Source organism: Pempheris klunzingeri, chromosome 10, assembly GCF_042242105.1.
Source record: "Pempheris klunzingeri isolate RE-2024b chromosome 10, fPemKlu1.hap1, whole genome shotgun sequence".
Classification (NCBI taxonomy): domain Eukaryota; kingdom Metazoa; phylum Chordata; class Actinopteri; order Acropomatiformes; family Pempheridae; genus Pempheris; species Pempheris klunzingeri.
The window spans coordinates 24451994-24477799 of NC_092021.1; the positions used below are offsets into that span (position 1 = coordinate 24451994).

Consider the following 25806-nt stretch of genomic DNA (forward strand, 5'->3'; position numbering starts at 1 on the left):
CAGTGATCTATCGTTACCATGAGCATGGACGCTGTTGTAGAGCCGCTGGAATCATTATTATAGCTTTTACCGTGTCTAAATAAAATCAAATAATACATTGATTACTTTTTAAAAGCTATTATCATTTGTTTAATTACACTTATGTTCAAATTTTGCAATATTAAACTTAGAGCTAAAAAAAAAAAAAAATTAAATTTGGTAATTTCTTGTCCCTAATTCTGATTTAAATCCTTAAACCTTAATCAATAAAGTTAAGTGGGGTGCAACTTAAAAAAAAAAAAAAGAAGTCCAGCCCATAGAGCAGCAGCAGGAGCTCTGATTGGTCAGACTCCTGCCAACACACTGAAGCTGGCCAATCAGAGCGCCAGCAGTAGCTCTTTTGGCTTTTTCATGTTTAAATATTCTTTCATTATTTACCAACCGCATTTTTAGGCATCATTTCCACCATATTTTTAATTACTGCGCTTCATTTCTGACAAATATTATAAGATTCTATTTAAACACTGTAAAAGTCTTTAATTATTCTGGAGGCACAGACGAGGCTTCATACAGCTGCAGTTCCTTTTGACTCAATCCCACATTCAACATCCTGGCCCAGTAAATACTCACCAGCATGGCGCACCAAATGTGTAAATTTGTACTAAACAGACCAATAAATGCTCTTTTTGCTCCTGTTTGAGTAATGTTTGCAAAAAAACACTCTTTAAATGTTAACGCAGGGGGCTGAGGGAGGAGTGTGTGCAGCAGCAGAGTCAGAAAGTAGTGAGACATGGACAAACACGGTGTTGATTTTAGTGGATTAAAAGATTTGTTGATAACAAAAGAATATAGAATAATCTGCCACATTCCTCACAATTCTCCTAAAAACTTGACACTCTGTCCAAATGTTTCCTGTCCTCTGTGACTCAGCCAAGACAAACAGAACCAGCTGTAATGTTTGGTAATAATATCACTAAGAAATTCCTAAATTCATAGAAACTGTCAGGTTAAAGACAGTCTGTCTGATGGCATGCTGAGTAATGCTGTAATACTGCTCTCATTAGAAAAAAACAAACAGCAGATAAAGGAGCACATTTCCACGTGAGCTTGTCTGTCCCTGTCCACCGGACGAGCATCGTCACCGCCGTCAGTACAGAGTTCATATTAAAGGCCTCATCGGAGATCATTGGACATTCATTGGGTCGTACCATCTAATTGAGTTTGGGTTCGTGGAGCGACGCGGGGAGGGCTGGACGGCTGAAAGACAGAGAGTGCAAAAAGACTAATGCATTCCCGTCCTCTAGTCTGTCATTCAAAGAGCACACTCACTCGGTTTGACACTTTCTTCTCAACGTGAGATTCAAACGCACGAGCACAGGGAGATCATCGGAAATGCCATCTAATCAGCAAACGGTTGACTTCCTGCAGATTGAAATGCTCAATTGGGCGAAAAGAGCAAGAAAAATGGGCACTCTGAGGCGTCGGTCTGCTGAGACTAAACGGTCCATCAGCCGTGATGCTACGCTGAGACCAGGCCACACCGGGGGGGGGTGGGGGGGGGACCTCTGAAATCCCAACGTGAGTGATACAGTGTGAACATCTGAATACACATCGGTGTTTATAGATAGCTCTCTAATATACTAATGTACAAAATATAGAATCTTAAAATATCTGATAGGGTTTGGTGTTCTGAAATCAAAATACAAAATGTCGAAGATTAGAAAAAGCTCTTCATTGACATCCTCTTTGTGTTTCGAGTGTATATGCTGTTGATACTGTGGTGCGGTTTTGTGACTTTCTATGTCCGACGTGAAGCTTTCTGTAAACACTGCGGAGCTTTTTCTCTCTTTGTACCGAAAACAACGGTGCGAACCTTCATCAAACGGATCTTAGTGCTGCGCTGTTGGCCGAGTGTCCACGCTAGAGAGATTCGTACCTGTGTCGTGACAGTACGGACAAAATGCGTTTTACATACAGTACATAAAGTCTTAATCCATACACATAAAACTGTCTGTTTTACATGTACATATATACTTCAGCAGGAGAAAGGCAGAGAGAAAGAGAGGAAGTGATGGAGTTCATGTCCTCCTGCAGGTTTCTCTGAAATCCTCAGAGGATCTGGCAGGTTGAAGGAAACAAATTTTCTTCAAGAACGTTTTTTCCTTTTAGGATCGAGACTCACACAGCTGGCAAAAATCTGTCTTAACGCACTGATTGGACATCTTTGGTCTCAAGGGCAAGATTCAGGCAAGCCAGGCCTCTCCCACCCATAGTGTCCCCCCCGCAGGCTGAGCTCCAGAACAAGTTTTCTCATCCCTCCCCATTGTGGCCTCACAGCGGGTTTAAGAAAGACCGTGAGGAGGGACGTTTGAGTCGTTCTCAGCCTGCCGTGAGCTCTGCTCGTCATGTCTGAGGTGGAGTTAAGGCGCCTCCCCCGGTGTGTCCGTTCATCACTTGGTTGGGGTTAACTGCTAGGAGGTCCACCGGTGAGGAAGTAGGTCATCATCTCTCCTTTGCCCTTGACTGTGACCACACCTCTGTACTCTAGTGTGTAGTTGTAGAAGCTCAGTACCTGGTACAGGTCTGCAGTCACCTGAGGACAGAGGGAGGAAGGCACGGGTTTATTTATCATGTTGGCTTTGTTGAGCACCTTCTAAACCCCAGTTATCTTGTGATTTGTAGGTCTGACTGTGTCGAGATGCCTGGTGTTAGACCTTCTTTTAGATGTCTAAGTTTATATAAAACCATTTATTCAACTGTAGGCTGGTCATAAGTACATTGAAACATGGTCAGTGAAAGGCTGTTGGAAAAGTAGTTATGTGAAACCTTGATGTCTGAGAAACTTTTCAGTCAGATTTTTTTTTTTTTTGTGAAAGCAGCGAGGCGCCACAAATCACTGAATCAGCCTTTACTAGACGGTCTTTTAAAGCCATCATGTCCCTTTTTTAACCACCTGGAATTCAGCTACACGTAACTCACTAATCATCTTGTCGGTAAAACGTAAAACTGCTGGGGAAAAAAGACAGATACCAACAGGAGCTTACAAGTCTTTGGTGATAATCACATAAAATGTTAATTAAAAGTAAAAAGACTTGTTTGGTCAAAAATTAACTTTTTTTTTAACCAATTTGTGTGATTCAATAACTTTTTTCCTCATTTGATTCTTAAAAAATGCTACAAAAGTTGTGTAGCTTAAGAATAATTTGATATTATGATAATATATTTCCATTTATGCTTCACCTATAATTCTGCATGACGTACAAACATAAGAAATGTTGTATAAATCCCCTTTCAGCTCTTGGTTTTCTTGTATGTAAACATTTACATACACATTTATTTGTCCAGCATTACATCTTGCTGTTGCTTTCTTACTTCCACGTTCCCTCTCTGTTCTTGCTGTATGTCTTTTCAGAAGGTGCAGTGGAGGCGGATGAGATGAAATGAAAGGGTTCTGTGTTCAAGCAAGTAGCTTTGAGTTATTAAGCTTTAATGATTTCACATCTGATAGAGCAAAACCAATATGGTCTTTTTTAATTACCATTTTTCATTAACTGGAATAGACGTTTTCCAAATCCAGCCATCAGCCATGTCTGCAGGGCACTGTTGCAGTGCTTATGCATATTAGATGAATTTCTAATTTTTGACCAGAATAGAGAACAGGCTCCACGATGGAAAACAAAACTAACACAAGTCCTCAGCTCTATTTCTGCTCGGTCAGTTTGGGCTCCATGTTCATTTATTTAGAAAATAAGAGAGTAGGACTGAGATCGTTCCACATGTTGTTAAGGTTTTTTTTTCAGAGATAAATCACAACAAATCCATATGGACACAATGCACATATATTACTAATAAATATCAGATCTCAAACATGCTATCAAGGCCGATTAAGACCTTTTTTTTACTGATATATTGAGAATGAAGCCTTATCCTTTGAACTAAGTCAGCTGTCACACAATTTGAGGCTGAAATGTCTGCGAGCATTTCACAAGGTGGTGCAACAGTGCTGCGTTCAATACTACAGATTAGATAGAACAGAGGGAGCTCACTCAGGTAACTCAGGTAAAAGGCTGCACCGAAGCAACAAACACTGGAGGATACTTTTAAAAGGAGGGACACAAGGCCACATTACTCTGAGAATATATTGCTCATTTTGAGTGTTCTGGTTTTCCTATAATGCTGCAGTAAGACATCTTTTAGTTTGTTCACTTGGTTATTTTGGTTTAAAAAAAAGAAAACCAGTGCTTCACTAAGTGGAGCCAGAGAATCCATATGACAATACTTTTTTATGTGTTAGTTATTTTATATATAAAACATAAAAAAACTCACTTTTTTTTTCTTAATGCATTGCAAAGCCATTCAATTTCAGCATATAATTGAATTGGTTTTCATAACTTTCATTTACTTGAAGTGAGAACTGTGCAGCTATATTATTATGGAAAATACAAGCATTGGCAGATACTCAATAATAAATGACTTTGCTTGGGATCGAGGCAAAAATAAACTAGACTGCGACATCAAACAAGTTATTGAAGGTTAATCAGATTGTTAACAAAATTACTTATAATTACAATTTTAATTACGTCTTCAAGAGAACGTTGTTCTTGACAAAAATAATGTTTCAGCTGTAAAGAAACATTATCAAACCATCTAAATGATCTAATCGACTTATTCTGAGAAAAGCAGAGATATGTTAAGAGAATATGTTGGCAGTGCAGCGGCACGCTCCACCTCACCTGGATCCTCTCTGGTACACCTGTGCTGTCCATACGACTCGCCACGTTCACCGTGTTCCCCCAGATGTCGTACTGAGGCTTCCTCGCCCCGATCACCCCAGCAACCACAGGCCCAATGTTAAGACCTGGACACAGGGTGCAAAGTACTGCATTATTACAACAGTGTATCAGGGACATTGTAGGTTAGAAAAATAAAAAATTCAGAGATTTAAATCACAAGATTATGAGAGTTTTTTTTATTTCAAGGAACTACATGGCCTCACTTTGTCTGGTTGGCTGAGGTGCTGCTGCTTATTGTGTATTATGCCTTCAGCAGATTTTAATTTTGATTTCAAATTTTATTTCATATGATTCAGTGAAAAGGAAATACGTCCTCACGAACGTGTATGTGGCATTTGTTGTTTACCCTTGACGTAAATAAAAATACATTTGTGACTTTAATCTCTGAGAATTTGAGTTTTTACTTGCAAATTTATGACTATATATTTATTCATCGACTTTTCTTTCTTTCTTCTTCACGTTGTTTCCCAGAATATTACTCCCCTCCGCCTGCTCCATACTTTTTATACCAACAACAGTCCTAATATGCTGTGACAGATTATTACCAAATCTCCCAAAACAGATAATCTGTTAGTGTCTCTTAGTGTTTCACTTCTGAGAGTCACTCTGTCTGTCCCATTAGACGCACAGAATCCCTGAGCAACAGTAGCACCCTTGCAGCTCACCTATTTTCATCTTGAAGTTGTTAAAGGAGTGTTCGTTGATGTATTTCATTTGGTCCATCAGCTTCATGGCGTAGTCGGCCAGGGCGCGGATGTGCGTGCGCCCGGCCTTGTCGTATGTGGAGTCGTTGAGGCCGGATGCCACCATGTAGGTGGAGCCGATGGTCTTGATCTTCTCCAGCTGACGGAACTGATCCTCGCTGATGATCTAGTGGCGGCGGGAGAGGAAAGGTTTAGTCTGTAAAGTTTTATATTTCAGTTCAGTGGATCTAATTTTAAGATGATAAGGTAACTGCTGTCTTTGAGCTCCAAGTCTAAGAAATCTCCTTTAGATTTTCTGTTTTGTCTGTATTTTTAGTAGTGAAGTGGGGTTTTAGTTCTGAAAGCTGCATTTGATCAATATTCTTGACATTCATATTGAGTCACATCGCTGATGTTGAGAGGATAAAGAGCCTCATATTTCCCTCAGGAGTTGGTGGAGACCAAACCAGGGACAAATGGACTTATTGGACTTCATCAGGTGGTTAAAAAATGACTCCAAATGAATGCTCATGTTGCTCCCTGTCTACTGGGTGTGTAAGACAGCCTTTGTTGTCCAATAGAACTTCATCAAGCATTACAAACTTTAACTCTGTGCAGAGTGGATGGATCTTTTTAAGTCTTACAAGCATTAAATGAGTGAAATCGGACAGAAACAAACCTTCCTCTCATTTATTTTACTGGGAAAGTCTAATAAAGCACCACTGATATTAGTAGATTCCACAGTGGACGCCACACATTTACACCCTCTTCACACACACACACTCAGCTTCCAGCTGGATTTGTCCACATCTAACCTCATCGAAGTCGGCGATGATCTCGTTGAGCAGCCGCAGACACTCCACTCCCTCATTGTTGCCCTCCAGCTCCACGTAAAACTCGGAGAAGTTGCTGATGGAGGCGAACATGACTGCCACGCACTCGCACGACTGGTAGTAGAGCTCGTCGTTACGCCGCTCACGCTGCAGGAAGTGGGCGGCCACGTCTTTGGGCAGGATGTTGTGGAGCAGACGGCGGTTGTAGGCCTGCAGCTCCTCCATCTCCTCCTTCTCCTCTGTGGCCTGATTAGACAGGATGTGTAGATTTTAAGGTAAATCAAAAGGAAATCACACGTAATAATAATGTTCAGAATGTGGAGTGAAATATCTCAACTATCACTGGATGGATTGCCATGAAAAAAGAGATTCATGGTCCCCTGAGGATAAATTCTAATGAATCTTCATGTAGAGCAAACAGCAGGCCAGGTCAAGGTTCCCAGAGGATGTTCAGTCAGTGAGGGTGCACAGTTACTACTGCAACTGTATCTATTTATTATGACTCTGATACCACCATCTGGCCATTTTTTACATTTCACTTCTCCTAAAGATCAAAACAAAGTTTGGGTTTAAACATTTATCCTCCTTACAATTTGGTTTTCTTCATAATGAGCATTACAGCCTCATAAAGTGAGTCTGTAGACTGTTAGACTTCTAACCACCAGCAGCACTGAGCTGGAAAATAAAGACCCCCTCCAGCAGACCAAAGTTTTTTAGCTAAATAACTTGTTTATCCAGTTGACTGGATAAGGCAGCACAGCCTCCGTCAGTGCCTCCGTGAGATGTCAAAGAGCCCTGGAGCATCCCAGGAGACATTGTCTTATTATTAAATTCATACTTCACTTAAAACCATCAAGTATCAAACACTCAGCCCCTGTAGGCCTGAACATGGCTCCAAAAAGTGTTTATCCTGCTCCTTCTCTGAGGAGAACAGCTGTATAGTTATAGTTAGAATATAGTTCTATGTGTATAGTCGTATTTCTATTGTTGTACTAGTTTATTTATTTAATTTGTCTATATGCATCTTTCTTTCATGCACAGTCAGCACAGAGACACGTCTGGTAATACTGAGCTATAATAGACCTCGACTTGACTTGACAGTTGCCCATTTGACGGTTACAGTAGAGTCCAATAAAAACCCAGACTCACAACAAAAAAACGGTGTCAAAATGGGCACAGAAGCCTCTCAGATGACTCTAGATAAACTAGTGTGTATACACACACAGCTGCCCGAACACACTGTAAAGTGGGCAGACGGCTGAAAGTCAAGCTCACTCGATCCTTTTCTTCCTAAACGACAACCAAGTCACTTCTGTCTGGTACAGCCTTAAGCCTAAAACTAATTATTCAACCAGCACTATGAGAATATGACAATATTACTAATACTAATAATATATAACAATACTACAATACTAATAATACTAACAAAACAAATGAGATGCATCTTTGTTTTATCTAACACACCAATGAAAACGCAGGCTTTCTTGTTCCCTAAAAAAAAGTCTTGGATCTTTAAACCAACATGACTTACACACACATGTGTTCAATCATTTACATTGTGGGGACCTACTTTTTGTCCATAAAATGGAATAACACACTTCCACACAAGTGCACACACACACAAACACACACACACACACACACACACACACACACCTGTAGCTTCCAGAGGAAGTCGAGCCGGGCCGTGGACTCCACCTGCTGGGCGTGGAGGTAGAGGGCGAGAACGAAGACAGTAATGACCACTGGGGTCATGATCTTCAGAGGAACCTTGTCCACCACACAGCTGGAGGTCAGCACACACAAACATATTAGTTTTTCCACATGTTTTATGCTTAAACTCCAAACTACCAGCTGGTCAAACACAAACTTATACTGTATGGGTGTAACGATGTGCTTTACAGCAACGCTGCGGCACAAAAACAAGCTGCCCTCTAAATCCTGGCTCGTTAGCGTTAGCATCTGTTGCCAGCAGGTCATTATAGTTCCATTTGTGCCAGCGCAGTGATAATGATGCTGTTAGCTTAATTAGATGACAAAGGTGATGCTCTGAGTCTCTGTGGTTGCAGAAGTTGCCATCAGTCTCACCTTGTTCCATTCATGTGTTCGCTGTGAGGGGAGGAACAGAGAAGAGCCAATCAGCAGTGAGAACACGGCACACACTCCAAGATTTTAACATTACAGACGCACACACACTCATGGCAGTAATGACTCACACAGCCCTGATGGCGTTGGCCATAACCAGCAGGTCCTGGTTGTCGAAGAGGCTCACTTTGGGCACCTCCATGATGAGGAGGTAGAGGAGCTCGATGAAGAGCATGAGGAAGAGTTTACCGATGCTGCTGATCTGCAGGAAGACGGAGCTGGCCAGCAGGCTCAGCAGCACACAGGAGGAGAAGTACTGCCGGAGAGAGACGGGACGTTAGGAGAGCTTTTATGTCTGCTAGTCAAGCTTTATATTCTGTAACACTAACTTTCTGACTGAGTGCGTCACGTCCGGGGGGTTAAAACACCCAATAAACCCAATAAAACTGTTCATTTACTCTCAATTAGCGTTCATTTGTTCTGCTGCTGTTCAAAATCACATCACTCTTGAGGAAAAACCTCAGTGAATATCAAAATGTGCTTCACTACAACAGGCCGAACATCTTTTGTTCTTTTTATTGCAATGACGCCGGTCCGATCCCCGGCTCCTATGAGTCAGCGTGTCCAAGAGTCCTTGAGCCAACTTGCATAGCTTAGTTTCAGCGTGTGAAAGAACTGTCTCCTCCAGCTTAGATTCCTCCTGAATGAATGACGTGTGAATGAGGATGTTCTGTAAAGGTGCTTTGAGTAGTTTAAATGACTAGAAAGCTACACAAATACAGACTATTTACCATTTACCATATTGTTCAGTATGTATTTTACCCATGAATTAGCTTAACTGGTAGAAAATACAGCATATTTTGGCACAATGACGTGCAAGCTGATTTGATTACATCACTGAAATGCTGCATGTGTGATTAGCTGATATAATATCTGCTAAATATAATGTCATGTCCTGTTCCGCTGGCATTTTATGCTTCTATGCCAGAACAGTAAACATCTGTAACCAATACATTTGTTCATGATCAGTCACAAATATACAACATGGATGTTTCCCATAGAAATGCTGAACATTTATCGGCTTTACTGCTTCAGACAAATGTGTTGCTTGTCAGAGTTGAGCTTTGTAAAAGCCCGTTTCCACCAGCTGCACTAATTGTTCAGCCAAAAAGTCATTTGCCTCCTTAATGTTACTTGCACGCTCGTGGCTCAATTATATTTGCTTGTTGCTAAAATAAAAAATATGCATCTTTTATGTTAAGTAGCTGTTGTATTGCTGCAATTTCCCTTTGGGGATTTATAAAGTACTCGCTCTCTCTCTCTATCTATCTAAACCATAGGATAAAATTCATTTGGAGGTATTTTGAACCAGACATCACAGTCAAAAAGACACAAACACCGGACGCCAGCCATAGTGTCAAAAATGGGCCCAGCATACTCTAGTACATGTTGGAGAAATTGTGGTACACAAATTGGCAGCCATACTCACATATTCTGGACATGTCCAAAATTAAAAACATTTTGGGAGGATGTTTTTAAAGCTCTCGAAATGATATTTCATCAAAATGCTCTACCATCAATGCCTAACACCAGTAGGCGTTGATGGTAGAGCTAAAAAATATCTTTTACAAACACTAATTACAGCAGCTCTCAAATGTAAAACAAATAGAATGGCTAAAACCTGATCCTCCAACATACAGTAGCTGGACTGAGAAAGTATTGGAAATTTACCAAAAGGAACGCATAACATAGACCCTGAGACTACAGAAAGAAAAATTTATGAAAAGATGGAACCCTGCCGTTACCACACTGCTCCTACGCTGATGCTACCATATACTTATACACACACACGTATACACATGAATTCTCTCCCTGACTCCTTTTTTTATTATTATTTATCTGGACTTCTATACACCTCTTATATATATATATTTTTTTTTCCCCCCTATGATAGAGTTAAGTTATATCTGTCTTGTTGGGTTTCCTTTTTACTTCATTTCATTACTGTGCCTGTCCTTGTACACGTATAGATACAGCTGTAAACAAAAAAAAAAGGAACATTGAAGAATTGTGAATATTAATGTATAAATTGTTGAATTTGAAATAAAAACTAAGTTAAAAAAAAAAAAAAAAAGACAAGTACAGAGACCAGGGCACACTTGTACCTCAGGAAAGCTGCAGATGAGGGCATCTTCTCCACAGGGGTTGTGTTGTGTGTCCAGGCTGTAGTTAAGGAAGCGGGCGTGGCAGATGTTCACGCTGTCCAGGCTGATGTTGAGCTCCGCCGTTATGCAGCTCCGCAGGTCGTGGTTGCTGCAGGTGAACTGAAGGAGGTCGAATCAGGAAAATCAAAATATGTCTTATTTCGTCAAACAGCAGTTCTTGAATGAAATCACAAAATGCTCAGTGCTTTGAAATGTGTCTTATGAGGAGAAGATTACTGCTCTTCGGGAAATCCTGTGAAGTTAAAACTTACAATATTGATGAAAGCAGAGAGAAAGACGATGATGATGGTGAAGACGCCCACCAGGGTGCTGTTCAGTCTGGACTGGACTATCCTTTTAGAAAGAGTCTGCAGAGGAGCTGGGAAGACCTGGGAGGGGTGAGACACAAAGAGGGAGTGAGCACAGAGTACAGAAGAATTCAGGAAGTGGATTTGATTTGATTTATGTCACCTGATTTTGCTGATTTCCATCTCAATCAGTCTTTATTATTTGTATAGCAGCAGTTCACAACATTGTTATCTCAAGACGCTTTCCATAAAGAGCAGCTCCAGACCAAACTGTAATTAAAGACAGAGACCCAACGACGGCACCAGTGGCAGGAAAAACTCCCCTTCTGCAGCCACTGAATACATAAATCTCAGAATACATCCTGCACATCTGCGGGTCAGTTGCTGAGGGACCACTTGTTATCTAATCTAATGTCTGACAAGATGACTAACTCCAAACTTCCTCTCTTTAAATTCAGCTTTTCCGAAACAGAACCATGAGTCCGTCAACAGTACTCATGTCCCTGGTGGCAGGAAATGAGTAGAAAACAGCCTCCTTTGTCAGGTGAGCTCTGCTCTTTGGCATCATCAGCCTTCCTGTTGTATGAGCTCAGTTAGACAAGGTCAGTGGTGGAAATGAACTAAGTACATTTACTCAAATATAGTATTTAAGTAAATGGATTTAAATCTGAGGCCTCTACTCCACTGCTGCTGTGAACTGAAGAGCTCTGTGATGAACAGTGTGATGACGTGTTTATCCATGAAAACCTAAAATACCAGAAGCATTATCCCATTAAATCCCATACAATCTCCGTATAGAATATTTTCAAAGTTCTAGCTTTGGCAAAGTGGAGTCAAATGGTGACTTCTGCGCTGCATTAAGGGATTTAGTTAAAAACTCTCATCTGACAGAATTTACTACCGTACGAGGTCAAGAGCAGATTATGTTTATATTTCTAGATCACTGATGTCATTAACAGCATCAAACCACAGCTTGGTTCAACAGATTTGTCTCTGTGATGTTTGATACCGACGGTCGAAGCTCCAAATAAAGAAATAAGAACCAGGCCTCTTAAATATTCTACAAAACTGCAACTTGTAGGGAAAAAAAAATCAGAAAATCACCCTGAAGTTTTGTTTGTTTGGGAGATTTCACTCAGCCCAGGTAGAGAGCACTCACCCCGAAACAGCAGTATACAGTGGAGATGAACATGACGGCCGTCAGGATAACGAAGCAGGTGATGAAGAAGCCGATCATCAGACTGGAGCTGCAGACGACACAGTCAGGAGGTCATTACGTGTGGTAGGAGGTCTGTTTCTAGCTGCAGGTTATGGTTTACTGTGAGCGGCTGCACCTGCTTCTCTTCTGCCGTCTTTGACCTTGAGTTGATGTATATAATAATACAAGTGGGCTTTACAGTATGTGTGTGCCGGCAGTGATAATAGCAGGAGAGAAGAGAGTGTGAAAACAGGTTAAACAATGAGAGAAAGAGGGAGAGAGGAGACGGGGGGAGGAGGAGGGACTCTGAGGGTGGCTGAGAGGTACAGACTGGAATAAGAATCGAGGGGGGAGTGGTGTGATGAAAGGATCAAGGAGAAAGGTTAATAAAGAGACGGGCTAAAGAGGATCGATACTGAGAGATGGGCAGCAGAGCCAACAGAAGAGAGGAGGGCTCGTCTGCCAGAGCTGCTGCTGCTGCACTGATTCTGACCTGATATTCTCTTTTACATCTTTTTTTTTTGCGTGAAATGACTTCTTCTTCGCTTGTTTAATTCTGGTTTAAGGGCTAAAGACAGAGGAGACACTGTCGGTGTGAAGGACTTTACACTTAAAAAGACAAATAGACCGTCCTTCATTTTTAATATGAGGCTAACATGAGCTGTAAAACATTGTTCATAAAGGATGTATGACTCTCTAAACTCATTGCCCCTGGCTGGACAGTAGAACCCTTTAACATACACGTCATGCGACTTGTGTTTAAGTCACAAAAGCTAATGTTTCATTACTACATGATTTATGGAGTCAGGCATTTTAAAACGTATTATTATCTGGGCTATTTTCAGTCATACAGCTCATCTCCCGTGCAGCGATGTTTAGCTGTTCATTTAAAATATGTTCCTTATAAACCCACACAGAATCTGGACACAAGGATGATTTTTTTAATTATGTAAAAAGAGAGTTGGTAATGGAGCCATATTTCAGAGAGCTGACCCTGCAGTATATTTCATAGTGTTGACTCACGGTGGAACAATGATGATCTGGATGAAGCAGATGAAGAGAAAGACGAGGGAGGCACAGGCCACGTACGCCCCGAACCGGGAGTCCACCTGTCTGGAGTACTGCAGAGGAAGAAGAGAGTGAAACAGCATTTTAACATTTAGCAAACGTTTCTTCTTCAAAAAGATGCAAACGTTTTTTAAAGCTCTTGAACTCTTGATACTTAAAAGTCACAAAAAAATCAGCACTTTACTCTGAACATTTTATTACTGCTGTGTTTGTCTTTATACTTGAAATATCAACTTCATTCTAAATATCTGCGTTACTTTTTACTAACTGGCCCTAAGACTTTGTCCTAATGTCAGATCTTGACCTGTGACAGTAACAATCACGTGTCTGTATATTTGGTTTTGGGTTATCAGATAATCTAAAAGAGAGAAAGTTTGGCTAAACGTCCCTCTAAAGAAAGAAATGAGGCTGAGACAGAGATGATCTCATCCACAGAGAGCTGGATCCTCACTAAAGGTCCCTCTGATCTTTAAGTCCTCACTTCCTCCAACTTCTACTGAGACAGAAAGAAAGTGATTTCAAACTTGAAAACAACTCAACTCCTCTCCCGTTCTCCTCAAACTCTTTTGGATCGACCGAGGCGCTAACCTTTCTTCTCAGCCCGTCCATCACTGTCTGAAGCATTTTACTTCCTCCTCCCTTTAGTAGCCGTCTCTTCCCTCTTTAAAGCCCACTTCCTTTTCTCTGTTATACTTTTCTTTGACTAACTTCCTCAGGGGACAGAGAAGAGCGAGCAGCAGAGAGGTTTTTGCAAAGGCTAGATTGCTTGTCACGGCCAATTATTTGCTGCTTTATTGGCTGTGTGTGTCATTGTGTGTGTGTGTGTGTGTGTGTGTGTGTGTGTGTGTACGTCCTAACCTTTTTCTCCAGGTCAGGCTCTCTGAAGGTGAGCAAGAACTTCTTGACGTGCTCGGAGCGCAGGCGGTCGATGCTGCGTGCGTCGATGGCGCGGCCCAGGAACTCGTCCACCTCGTCCTCTGGGTTCAGGTTTTCCTGCGTGTTTCTGAAGATGAAATGCCTGAACAACACAAGATGAGATCATGTGACATTTACATGAGCGGAAAAGGCTCTTCGGACTGATGTCTTCTAAGAAAAAGCTGCAACTGAGCAGCTAATTCCCTTTTCACAAGGCAGAGACACCACCAGACCCCTCAGACTCCCAGAATCTCCCTACATTGGTTGAGATTCTGCTGCGCTGTTGACGAGCACTAATCAGCCGACAGAGACGTCACACTACTGCGATCACAGCGAAGAGAAGAGTCCAAAGTAGGTGACTGCATGCAAAACAGCTTACAGAGATGTGACTTCACTCGGATGCTCGACCTTCATTGTGCAGAATGACGAATTTTCGATGTGTCGATGAATGTTTGATCCACTGAGCAGGTAGCGTGCGGTCAGAACTTTTTCACTTACAGGAGCAGTGAGAGTGAACCAGAAGAGTAAAAACAGTAAAACAACGAGCTGAAATGAACAATAAAGCACCGTAGAGCCGACTCACCTGCAGATTCAGGTGATAAATCACCTTGTTTTCACATTTTGACATTAAAGTTTAATACATTCGTTGAATAAAAATATTAATTACATCAACAATATTTGCACATTTTGAGATTATAGTTTTAATCGAGGGAGAGGAAGCTAATTTAATTTTACTTTTAACCAAACTAATGGACTTTTCTGAGCAAAAAGACATCAGACACAAATTACTACTCAAACAAAGAGTAAAGAGTTAAATATGGGGCAAAAGAAGAATCCTGTAGCACTTTCAGGGGCACTTTTCACTCCTGAGCTGTGTGTCTATGGTCATGGTTGACATTCAGGGTATGATGTTGTCCAGCCAGTCTAATCTAACCAACTCCTCATAAAAGGACTAAATATGTGACTGCTGACGACAGCGAGCCTCTGACTGTGCCGGACGGCTCAGCCCAACAGACTGATTTCCAAACTGAGCTGTGAAATTGTATGTAGAGACGCTCACTAACAGAGCGTGATGAAGAAAAGCACATCGTGTAGCTTCCTCTCAATTTGAAAAGCCGGAGAGAAGCAGGATCTGTGCTGTAGCCCGGAGCAGAGGCTGTCAGCGTGACGGCAGAACAAACTCACAGCTACAGAACAGTTTGGAAAAGGAAGAGGAGGACAACTTCTTCATCAATGACTGCAGTTTTTGATCACCGACAGCCTTTGAGTTAAACAGCCCCTCCTCTGCCTTTTTGATCCTCTGGGTGAGACAGCCAGTGCACCGCTTCATGAACACCTCAGCGCTTAAACTTGGACGGTTTCATCTTTGAATTTGGACACCCTGAAGCAAACACTGAAACGACTTCATCACCATTACAAACAACTGCTTTAAGTTGAACTCCACCTCAAAGCTTTCCGAAGAGGACAAATCATGGTTACATCCATCACAAAGCCAGACTACATGATTTGTTACCACTAATAGCATCAAAATAACAACAATGACACGCAAACTAATAATTGCAAAGTAATCCTGTTTCAACGTGGCTTCAAATCTTATTTCTCTCTCTGACATTAAATATTCATCACTAAATAAGCAACAATTAAAGAAATAAAAAACACCCATATGTCCAAAGCTGTGTGTTCACGCAGGCCTACATAACATAGGAATAAAAATTAATTTTAGGAATGTTTTGTGGTCCTTCAGATTTTCAGAGGTGTTTACATTATTCTGTCTACCCCCTGTGTATTTCCCTGGAGTGTTGGATGTATTGGTGCATAACAGTTAAGCTCAACTAACCCTCCAGACTGAACTTAACCGACACTTTCATCAGGAGACCAAGACAACTAGACGGTTTGTAAAGTTGATGTTAAAAATGTATCTGCAAGAATCTCACAGCTGAACCGAAAATCAACAAACTGCCGATGCTCTTTGTGCAGCGCAGCACTGAAGGATGCTCAGTAACCAGGTGCTCACTGTTACCATCTGTGCATTAAGTCTCTCTCTCTCTGTTACTGTGTTTTCCACTAATGCTCTTTTGTCAGCATTCGTGTCTTCAAGCTCACAGCGAACACACTTCAGATAAGAACAGGTGTGATCAGATCCCATGAGCCTGTTCACACAGTTTAAATACTCCTGCTGCGGTGGATCTAAAAGCTGATCTCTAACCTGAAACCTGATTTAGTAACAGTCACACTAAAAATCCACAGTGACGACCTGCGACTCAACCAGCCACTAAAAAGATATTGATCCTGCCTGTCTGCCAGTCATTAACAGTGTCACGTACATTTCCTCTCAAAGTGGCCTATTGATTGTCCTTTTTTTTCTTTTTCTTTTCTGCGAGACCTTCTTAAAAAGCACGTAAGAACAAATCCAGATTCAAGGCAAACAGACAAAAAGATGCAACAAAGAGCAGCAGAGAGGAGGAAGGCACGATAACGTTGAGATGAAGTCACTACTCACTTGTCTTTGGGGTCTTCAAAGCCCTGAAAGACAGAAAAGAGCAAAGAAAAAGAGAGAATTAGTCGGAGACGCCCAATTCTGGGTGCAAAGACTGTTTTAGTTCACCCCCAATTATCTAGCAAATCTAGCAAACATCTCAGCATCTCTACTGATTAAGAGAATATCATCATTTGAGATATATAATTTAGATGAAATGTCTTTGGGTTTTTTCAACTGGACAAAACAAGTGATCTGAAGATTACTCTGGAAACCTTGTGAAACAAAATCCTGTGTATGTGCAGCCTTAGAAATCATGTGAGAAGAATCTGTGCACATTTCTATCTCTGTGACGACACACGGCTTTACTCATGAGTCTCCGCTGAGTTCGGTGCATCTGGTGCAGCCGGAGTATGTAAATTGATGATATGTAAATTGAGTATGTTATTGAGATCAGATGAAAGGATAATATCAGCTAATGCATTACACTAATGACAACTTTTATTTGTCATTCCTAGTGATATTATTTCATAATTCCACTTTGCTGATAATAATAAATCCTGCTGCAGCTTGTATCCAAACTAGGAGACACTTAAGAACTTGTGAATGAGGTGCTGAACGGTTTTATGAGATTAGTTTTAGTGCACACACTCACTCCACGGTCTGTGAACGTGCAGCTGAAATATGAGAGGAGGGGGTGGATTAAAAACGGGATCAGGACATCTCCCCTTTTAACTGAGCTCTGTGACTCTCCCCCCCAGTAATCCATCCAACTGTGGTGCAAAGAAGCGACCTAAAGCATCTCGCTAGCGCCCTCTTCTGGATCAACGCATTCATTTCAGTGCTAGAAGAGCACAGCTGATTTCTGCACACAGGGCTGCAACAACTATCGCTTGATCAATTGATTGTTAATCTAATAGAAAGTCTGAAAAGTATCTGTTAGAGTCCAAGGTGACGTCAGAGATATTCAGTTTGCTTCTACTACTGAGAAGCTGGAAAACATGCTTAAAAAATGAATAATCCAGTTATTATAATTCCCCTCTCACGTTCTCAAGACTTAAGAGCAGCTGAATCCATAGAAGGAAGAAGGGAAACACACGTGTAAACCACTGGACTGCACATAAGTCATTCAGTGTGTGTAAATGGATCCACAGAGCAGGAGGGAACATTCATCCACAGCATCCCTCCCTCCCATTTATATCAAAATTCTCCCTGGTGCCCTCTGTGCGTCTTTGACTCCTCACTCTCGGCTCCTCTGTCTCTACAACTTGCCTTATCTTCAGAGCTCGCTGGGTGATTAATGAGCAGCACAGAGATAGCGAGGGAGAGAGTGATAGGCAGCAGGAAAACAGAGGCTGAGGATGAAGAAAGGCTGAACTGAGGAAAAATAAAGTTGATGACATGCGCCTTAATGTTTCTGCAAACTTTGAAAGGGCTCAGTGAGTCGGGGCGTAAAGAACACACAGACACTTTGGTGACACACTTGTCTGATATTAACTAAACGAAGAAAAAACATCACAGCTGCTGACATGATGTCAGGATCAGTAATTGAATGTACGACAGGAGATAAGCCCGAGGCCGAGCAGCCTCAGCTGTAGAGTCTCTGCTCTTACTGTCAAAAAAGTTAATTGTGAATCAGTCGGCCGTCACTTTGTGGTTGGAGTTTCACTAGGTGGCGCTCTTATTTTGTCTGATCAGTCATATTAGCATCTCTTGCTACAGAGGAAGGGCCACAGAGAAATATACAAACTAATAATCATGTAAAAAACAATTCCTGTGGAAGTCAATGATTTCTTAAGCAAAACTTCAGAATAAAAGCACAGAGAAAAAGAATAAAATAGAATAAAAGGGAATAACAAGTAAGTAAAATAAGATTTTTTGAGTTTCAGTGTTTAACTGTCACACATCCACACAGCAGGCAGAAGTGTGTTCATCTTCCCAAACAAATCATTATTCTCACAAATGAGTCCAGACAAGTATTTCTGACACAATCATTAAGGGAGGGGGCTCAGCACAGTGTAGGATATCCTGATTTTTAGTGGATCCTTCACCTCACATACTGCAAATCCCGAACAATATCCTGTGTTTGCAAACGCCTGCATGGTCTCCTGCAGCAGGCCGTCACACAGGCCTGATGCACTGTGTTTTAAACAGCAAAGTAAAAGTCAAATTTGTTGCCTCCTCAGATTCTTCCCTATAATAGCTTCACTGAGAGATGTGGGTGGACTGATGATATGAGAATAAACAATAAACAATCCTGTGTGTGTGTGTGTGTGTGTGTGTGTGTGTGTGTGTGTGTGTCAGGTGTGGGTGCATCTATTCACTGAGTGAGTCACTGTTTGCAGCGTTAGCTCAGCGGGGAGAGCTGCAGCGCATACATAAAAATGAATCTTGATATGGTTAAATCACTCTGCTGCTTCTACATTTCAAGCTTTTCCTCCAAATCAAATTCAGCCCAGAAGAGGTTGATGTTTAGAGGATGCCCCCCCCACCCCTCCTCCACCCCCTCCACCCCTTCAACTGGCAGCAATGGACTGACAATTTATTGTAGTAATCGTTTCATCGTGGCCGCCTACATGCTGCTGTTGTCTCCCTGAGTGCTCCTGAGAGGCTCTCAGAGCGGAGGTGAGGTGTGAGGGGCAGCATGTGCCATTAGGGGCCGCTGCTTATCAGGCCCGCACATCAAAGGATTATGGGTATTAACAAGGTGTTGGCTTCATCGCCAAATGAGAGCTTGGCAGGAGGGTCAGCTGAATGTGGCACTCTAATAACACTGAAAGGCATAATAGCAGCTGCACAAAGCGGAGGGTCGGGACACTTTCAATATAACCACTTTTGAACTGTTCCTCACCATCCTCTTCATCTCCTTGGAGATCTGGTTGCCGCCCAGGTGGTTGTAGAACGGACGGTCGGTCCAGTGGCCGCTGTTGTGGGTGACGGAGTTGGTCCTCTGTCGGTTCATTTTGGCTATCATGGCCTTTTCCTCCGTCTGTAGGACAGAAAGATGCAGCAGTGGGTGTTAGAGAATATTCAGCTCATGCTGAAGGAACTAAATTAGAGATAAACTTTATTTACAGACACGAAATTACACAAAAACACCTGCTTCAGCTAACAATCTCACCTCTACTGGACTAAAATGAGTTTATTCATATGCAGCATCTACATCCAGTGGTGTAAAGTAACTACGTACATGTAATTTATTCTGTAGTATTTCTACTTTTACACAAATTAAACACCTGAATGCTTTTTCCAGCACGGTCACTAGATATTTTGCATCAGAGATCTCAGATCTTCGACTTGATTAGAACTCGGTTAGAAGTGTTTTATGTATATTTATAAAACTGACAGAAGATCTCAGGATTGGTTTTTTTTTCCGGAGTTAAAGTTTTTGCTCCACTCAGATGAAATTAGCTTAAAGCTTCACCAGGATCAAACATCTGATGACCTGATTTCTTTGGCTGATTTTAACGTTGTAGTTGCGTCCACCACTGACAATATCTGCACCTGCATCACAACAGTAATGCTTCAAAATACAGGCGATATTGAGTCTACTGATGAGATACTGAGTCTCTCACATCTTTAGACAGCTAATTTGTCGGTGGTTTAATGCTTTGTTTCTTGCAAAAGAAACCACCAGTAGAGACCACTAGTACACCATGTAGGAGTCACAGTGTAGGTGAATGATATTTTATTATGTTTAGTTCCAATGTAAACTGTAGGAACTACAGATCTACCATGAAAGTGTGTCAGGAAAGGCAGGTTAATGTTAAATATTATAAATAACTTTTTTAAATACTGTGAACACATTTAAAAAAAATCAAACTTTGTTCTTCCCCCATTGTATTTGGATAGAATGATGCATGACTACATGTCACTGCAGGGAAGAAGAAAAATGCCTTTCAGTAATTTGAGCGATCTCTTCCTTTAATATCACTGAAACAACATTATATCATATATCATATTATAGTTAGATTATAATCCATTGAATTATGCTGCCACTGTTCTCCGTCCTTAATGTGAAGCTCTTCTTGTTAGCATGCAAACAGCTGATCTAAGGTTTTCATCCCGATCTCTGATTTTCAAAAGTCAGACAGCTGTGACGGCTCATGTGTAAACAGTAACGGAAAGGTGCTTATTAAACACAGCTGGATTCTCAGTCTGTTGATCATTTGCTTCGGAGTCAGAGCGATCGGTTCGACTTCGTTGTCATAAATGACGTCTTGTTTGAAGATTAAAGTTTTTTGCTGTCAAAAGCAAAGCAGCAGTAAACCAACACAGACACAAGCAGCTGCATAGAACTGTTACATGTTTGGTGATTAGACTTTCAATAGAAGCACCAGAGGAGAGTCTCCTTCCACTGAAGACACCAACAGTAAACATTTATTTATTCATCATACAATCAGAGGCGGTAAATCAAAGCATCAACCATCTGTAATACTGTAATGATGTATTTTTATGCTCAGGAAAAATCATCTATTTCTGCTTTGGGTGTCGTGTTGGACGGTTTCTGGGGGATACCATCTGTAACTATTTTATTTCTTACAGATCCGTCATCAGAGCCGCTGCAGACGGGCTCTCAAAAATAAAAATCCAAAAAGTAACCAAGAGACTTAGACTGTACAATCTTCCCTTTGTCTCGCAGCATGAGCAGCAAAATGAGAGGAAGATAACACTCCACATGACAAGCTATCTATAGTCACAGCTTGTGATATTGCTGGGGGACAAAGACAGCTGATAAGAGCAGTCCAGTCATAAACAAAGTGGAGCTCATGCGGCGAAGCAGAGATGAACTCACTCTTCTCCGAAAAACACAGTTCACATGGGACCGAATCCCAGTTTATAAACAATGATACGTGCAATACAGACCGGCTGTCTGTATTCTAGAAGATAGCTCCTTCAGGAAGAGCACTTTAGTTTTGGTGATGCATCAAATATGTCTTGTTTTTAGCTTCAGGATGATTCAACACCCACACACAGAGGGTCCCAGCGGGTTCACGGAAAGTTCCATCGTGTTGTTTCAAGCCTTTTATGCACGTCGGATCAAAATACTGCCTATTTAATGGTGTCATAATCTCATCGTTGTGAAAAAGGTGTGGCACGGCCTGCTGGCAGGAAACTGAGTCCTGCAGCAATGAGGACAGTTAAAGTGAAAAGAGGCATTCAGGGGAAACGGGAATGCTCGTTCTCATTATGCTGCAAATCAGAAGCTGAAAGTTATTAGAAGTTAGCAAATGCTGAACTGTAACGATGCCATTTTTACTTTTATTTATGCCCTATATTGATCTGTTACTAATATTCAAAACAGAAACCAATAAATGTTTTAATTTTCTAAGTCTGCATGTGTTGATTTCTTCCATTGCAGCTTTTCAGACTCTATTAGTTTATCGACCTTGTTTCCAGCAGCAGCTGACTGACACACGACACACACTCACTACCCAGAACACACACAAAGTTAGCATGTAGCTGCAGAGGAAAGCAAAACTAGCAGCTTAAGTGAGTTGATGGAGAGGCTGAATGTTTAAATGGGATGATAATGTGTCTCTGTGTTTACTGAATATGTAATATTTGCCGACATGACAGCTTAATAAGGTGATAATAAGTCAGGACTATGTGTCCGTCAGCTTATTGTGGACTTCTTTTGCCCTCTAGTGGCTAAAAATCAATGAATAACAAGCTGTTAACATCTTTTTATGTGTGCAGTTTCGGACAAACAAATGAGGACGTACCCTTTTCTGACTGCAGCCCACAATGAGGTAGGTTTCTATGTTGTTCTTCTTCAGGTAGGCGTTTCTCTCTCCCCCTGCTCCCGGCTCCACATCGTAGTCCCCATTCAGATAGTTCATAGTGGCCTTGGTGATGTGGATACGTCTGGAATGGGAACAACACACACACACACACATGAGCACACACATACATGTTCCTTATTCAGACACTTTATGTTCAGGTCTACATACCCAGCTTTGCCACCGGCCTCCATCTGATTGGCTAGTGTGACGTCATTGGACCAGACGTCAAACTGCCACTTCCTGAGCCCCAGCACCCCACAGTGCACCCTGCCGCTGTGGATGCCCACTCGCATGTTCACATTCACCCCGGTCACCTCCCGAACCAGCCTGTGAAAAACATCGAATGAGAACGAGGAGAATGATCTTTAAAGCAACAAACTAGTGACTCCATCATTGGTGATACGAGGAATACTGAGAGATCGGTGTTTTGAGTGCTGTGATCTCTTTCTAATTTGTTGTTGCTAAAGTTTCCATAGCTGGAGCCACTGTTAAGATCAGATAACAGCAAAATAGGCTGCAGCTAAACTTATCTCAGCGCTGTAACCCTGTGGTCTGTCCAAAGACCATCTCTGAGTTCATCACTGCTTAGAAAAACAACTTCAGGATGCTGTGACAGGAAGGAAAAATGTGGAATAATGCATTCAGATCCTGTTAAAAGTCTAAAATAGAAAGATTTTCCTTTTCAAAGCCATAAAACAGAGAAGAGCAGCAAATAAATTTGACTGGAGCGAGCTGTTTCCAGTCTTTGTGCTAAGCTACGTTAGCCAACTGCTTGCGGCAGCTTCATATTTGCTTTACAGACACAAGAGTGGTATCAGTCTACCTCATCTACTCAGTACTAGCCCAGAGCATGCTGGGATAGGGTCTAAATCCAGAGCCTTACTACTCTGAACAACATAAGCGGGCACAGGAAATGGACAGATGGATGGATGAATTAATAGAGAGGATAACAGACTGAGGCAGATCAGCTGCAACAGCTTAGAAACTTGGGGCACTGTTGGCAAAAATAAAAAGCATGGACGAGCAGGAAGTGAGTGACGGACATTTTACATCCTTCACAAACACAATCAGATTGTCAGCCTCAAGCCTTAAACTGCGACCTCAACGAGCAGAGCAATGAAATCTGATGTCAGCGTGGCTTCGTGATCCTTCACAGGAGCTGACTGAAACACTGAAGGACCGCACCAGTAGATGTTCTACAGAAGAGTATGGCTGTATAACAAACATCAGTGCCCCCGTCGACCCTGGGGGCAACTTACGAGATGGCCTCTATCATGTCCATCCCCATCTCCACGCAGCAGTGGGCGTGGTCGGCTCTCGCCTCCGGCAGCCCAGACACACAGTAGTAGCAGTCTCCCAGGATCTTGATCCGCAGACAGTGGTTCTCCTGTCGGGAGAGAACAACTTACTGGAAACGAACACTGCCATAACATGAAGGAGGATTTACTGCGGTGGGTTACATAATGACAGCTCAGTTTTACACCCCCCCCCTGCTGTAGCTGTAGGTTCATTCATCCTCCAGTATCACTGACTGAGGACTGTTGTATTTACTGAAAACAAAGACTCCTTCTACACATCTAGCTGTTATTATATTGGTTTAACTGGACCAACGTTACAGCTAAAACGGTTTCTTCTGAACGCCTTTTAATGTTAAAAGTAGCTCAAAAGGTGAGAGGCTCAGGCTGTAAGACGTGCCGAGCACTGATATGTTCATTCTAATCAAAGAACGAAGGTCGAACCACTGCGACGGCACGGCAAAATGGCTGCATGTCATGGATGTTCATCCACACGTACAGACACACACAGGCTGTACCCAGTAACAACCTCAGGTCAGCACTTTAAGGAGGATCGTAAAAGTCACATACAACCACCAGGGATAGATATTCTGAAAAACGATTCTGTATGGTCGGTATTTTCCACCTCAAAGATAGCACACGTCTGAGAGGAGTCTTTGTTCTACTAATGTGCAGTTTAAAATTCGAACAGATGCTCTTCTATGATAAATTATCCTCTGGTCTGCCCGTTTAAAATCAGGCAAGAAATCACAGCTTTACCATGAAAAGAATGACTATATGTTATAGATAATTTCATAATCACAGGACGACATTCAACCCTGAAATGTACAAGCTAAGAACAGTCACAACCTCACGGCCTTATATAATAGGATATAGTTTTCCAATCACAAGCTGCAAGTTAAAGAAAAAAGAAGTATGTAACAACTTAAAACTGCTCTGAACTGTAGTTTAATATCAACACTGCATTAAATAACCATGTGAAACTGAAATGTTAATGTGAAAGAGGACACTTGTAGTGATGAACGCACAGAGCCGGATGTTTCCCTCAGGGGTTAGTGGATGTCAGACCGGAGCTGTTGGGAGAGTGGCTGCTGGCCGTGTGTTCACCATGTGGCCAGAAACACAAACACAAATTGAATGCTAATGAATGCTAATGTTGCTCCCTGAGTGCCGATTGTGTAAATAATATTGAATAGGGTTTCAAGGTTGCGTTTGCGGCTTGTTTCTGCAGCTCCAAAGGACGTATCTACTGCTGCAGGTTTAAAAACATCTTTCAGGCAGATTGTTCAAAGCCTGAACAAATGAAACCAGAAGAATCAGCACAGAAAGACACCACTGGAAGTAAGCAAATGGTGAATGTTAATGGACTGCGATGTCCTGTAATTTATGTGCACTGGGGCCTCGTGGCTGAATCCCTGCTCCTTCACACTGCTGAGAGGAAAAGATGCTGCGTTAGTCGCTGTGAAACACTGTTACACGGACACACAATGCAGGAGTTCTATGATAATTACATATTAGCACTGATTTTACATTTGATTAGCCTCAGAACTCAAAGATCTCCCGGCAGCGTGTGGGCAATTATAATATGGTGTGTGTGTGTGTGTGTGTGTGTGTGTGTGTGTCTGCAGGGCATGGGACATCACTGTGTCTCATGATAGCCACCTGAGTATCTCTTTAGCACATGGTTCTGGGAAAATACAAAAAGACCCACTGTGTAAAGAGCACAGACAGAGAATATGTGTGTGTAGAGTGTGTGTGTGTGTGTGTGTGTGTGTGTGTGTGTGTGTGTGTGTGTGTGTAGCATGTGTGTGTGGACAGATACAAGGCACATCTGGCATGGACATGCAAGTGTCAGTAGCAACGTTCCTGGTTCCTAATGCCATTGTGCCCGTTTCACTCATGAATATTGATTAGCACATTATTTCACCTTTCATAAACAAATGACATATGTTGAGCGTTAGCTGGACAAACAGTGAAAAGCTTCGGGATAAGAAAATGAAAATATCAATATTCATGAACATGCTGTTTGTGAGGCTGTGGTTCAGATGTTGGAAATGTGCTTTAAAAACATGTCTCAGGCAGGATATTGATGACAGATAAGACGTAGCTTCCCTCTAAACACTGGAGAGCTGTCCACAAGTCTGTATTTAAGCAGTCCATGTCAGTATGTACTGTACTCTAGC

At 41.8% G+C, this 25806-nt stretch overlaps 1 protein-coding gene across 1 annotated transcript in view; it reads right to left on the reverse strand.

Moving 5' to 3' along the window:
* Positions 1-2429: 2429 nt before the first annotated feature.
* adcy5 (adenylate cyclase 5) overlaps positions 2430-25806 on the reverse strand; it is a 75014-nt gene continuing 51637 nt past the window's right edge. The window contains exons 5-21 of the mRNA XM_070837833.1: positions 23588-23715; positions 22497-22655; positions 22269-22410; positions 19394-19531; positions 16567-16589; positions 14010-14169; positions 13107-13204; positions 12045-12132; positions 10850-10966; positions 10539-10697; positions 8505-8689; positions 8377-8397; positions 7945-8074; positions 6271-6534; positions 5438-5642; positions 4713-4837; positions 2430-2572 (exon numbers count right to left, since the gene is read on the reverse strand). Of these exons, the coding sequence (XP_070693934.1) occupies positions 2444-2572; positions 4713-4837; positions 5438-5642; positions 6271-6534; positions 7945-8074; positions 8377-8397; positions 8505-8689; positions 10539-10697; positions 10850-10966; positions 12045-12132; positions 13107-13204; positions 14010-14169; positions 16567-16589; positions 19394-19531; positions 22269-22410; positions 22497-22655; positions 23588-23715 (2271 nt within the window). The 3' untranslated portion in view covers positions 2430-2443. The remainder of the gene's footprint in view (positions 2573-4712; positions 4838-5437; positions 5643-6270; positions 6535-7944; positions 8075-8376; positions 8398-8504; positions 8690-10538; positions 10698-10849; positions 10967-12044; positions 12133-13106; positions 13205-14009; positions 14170-16566; positions 16590-19393; positions 19532-22268; positions 22411-22496; positions 22656-23587; positions 23716-25806) is intronic.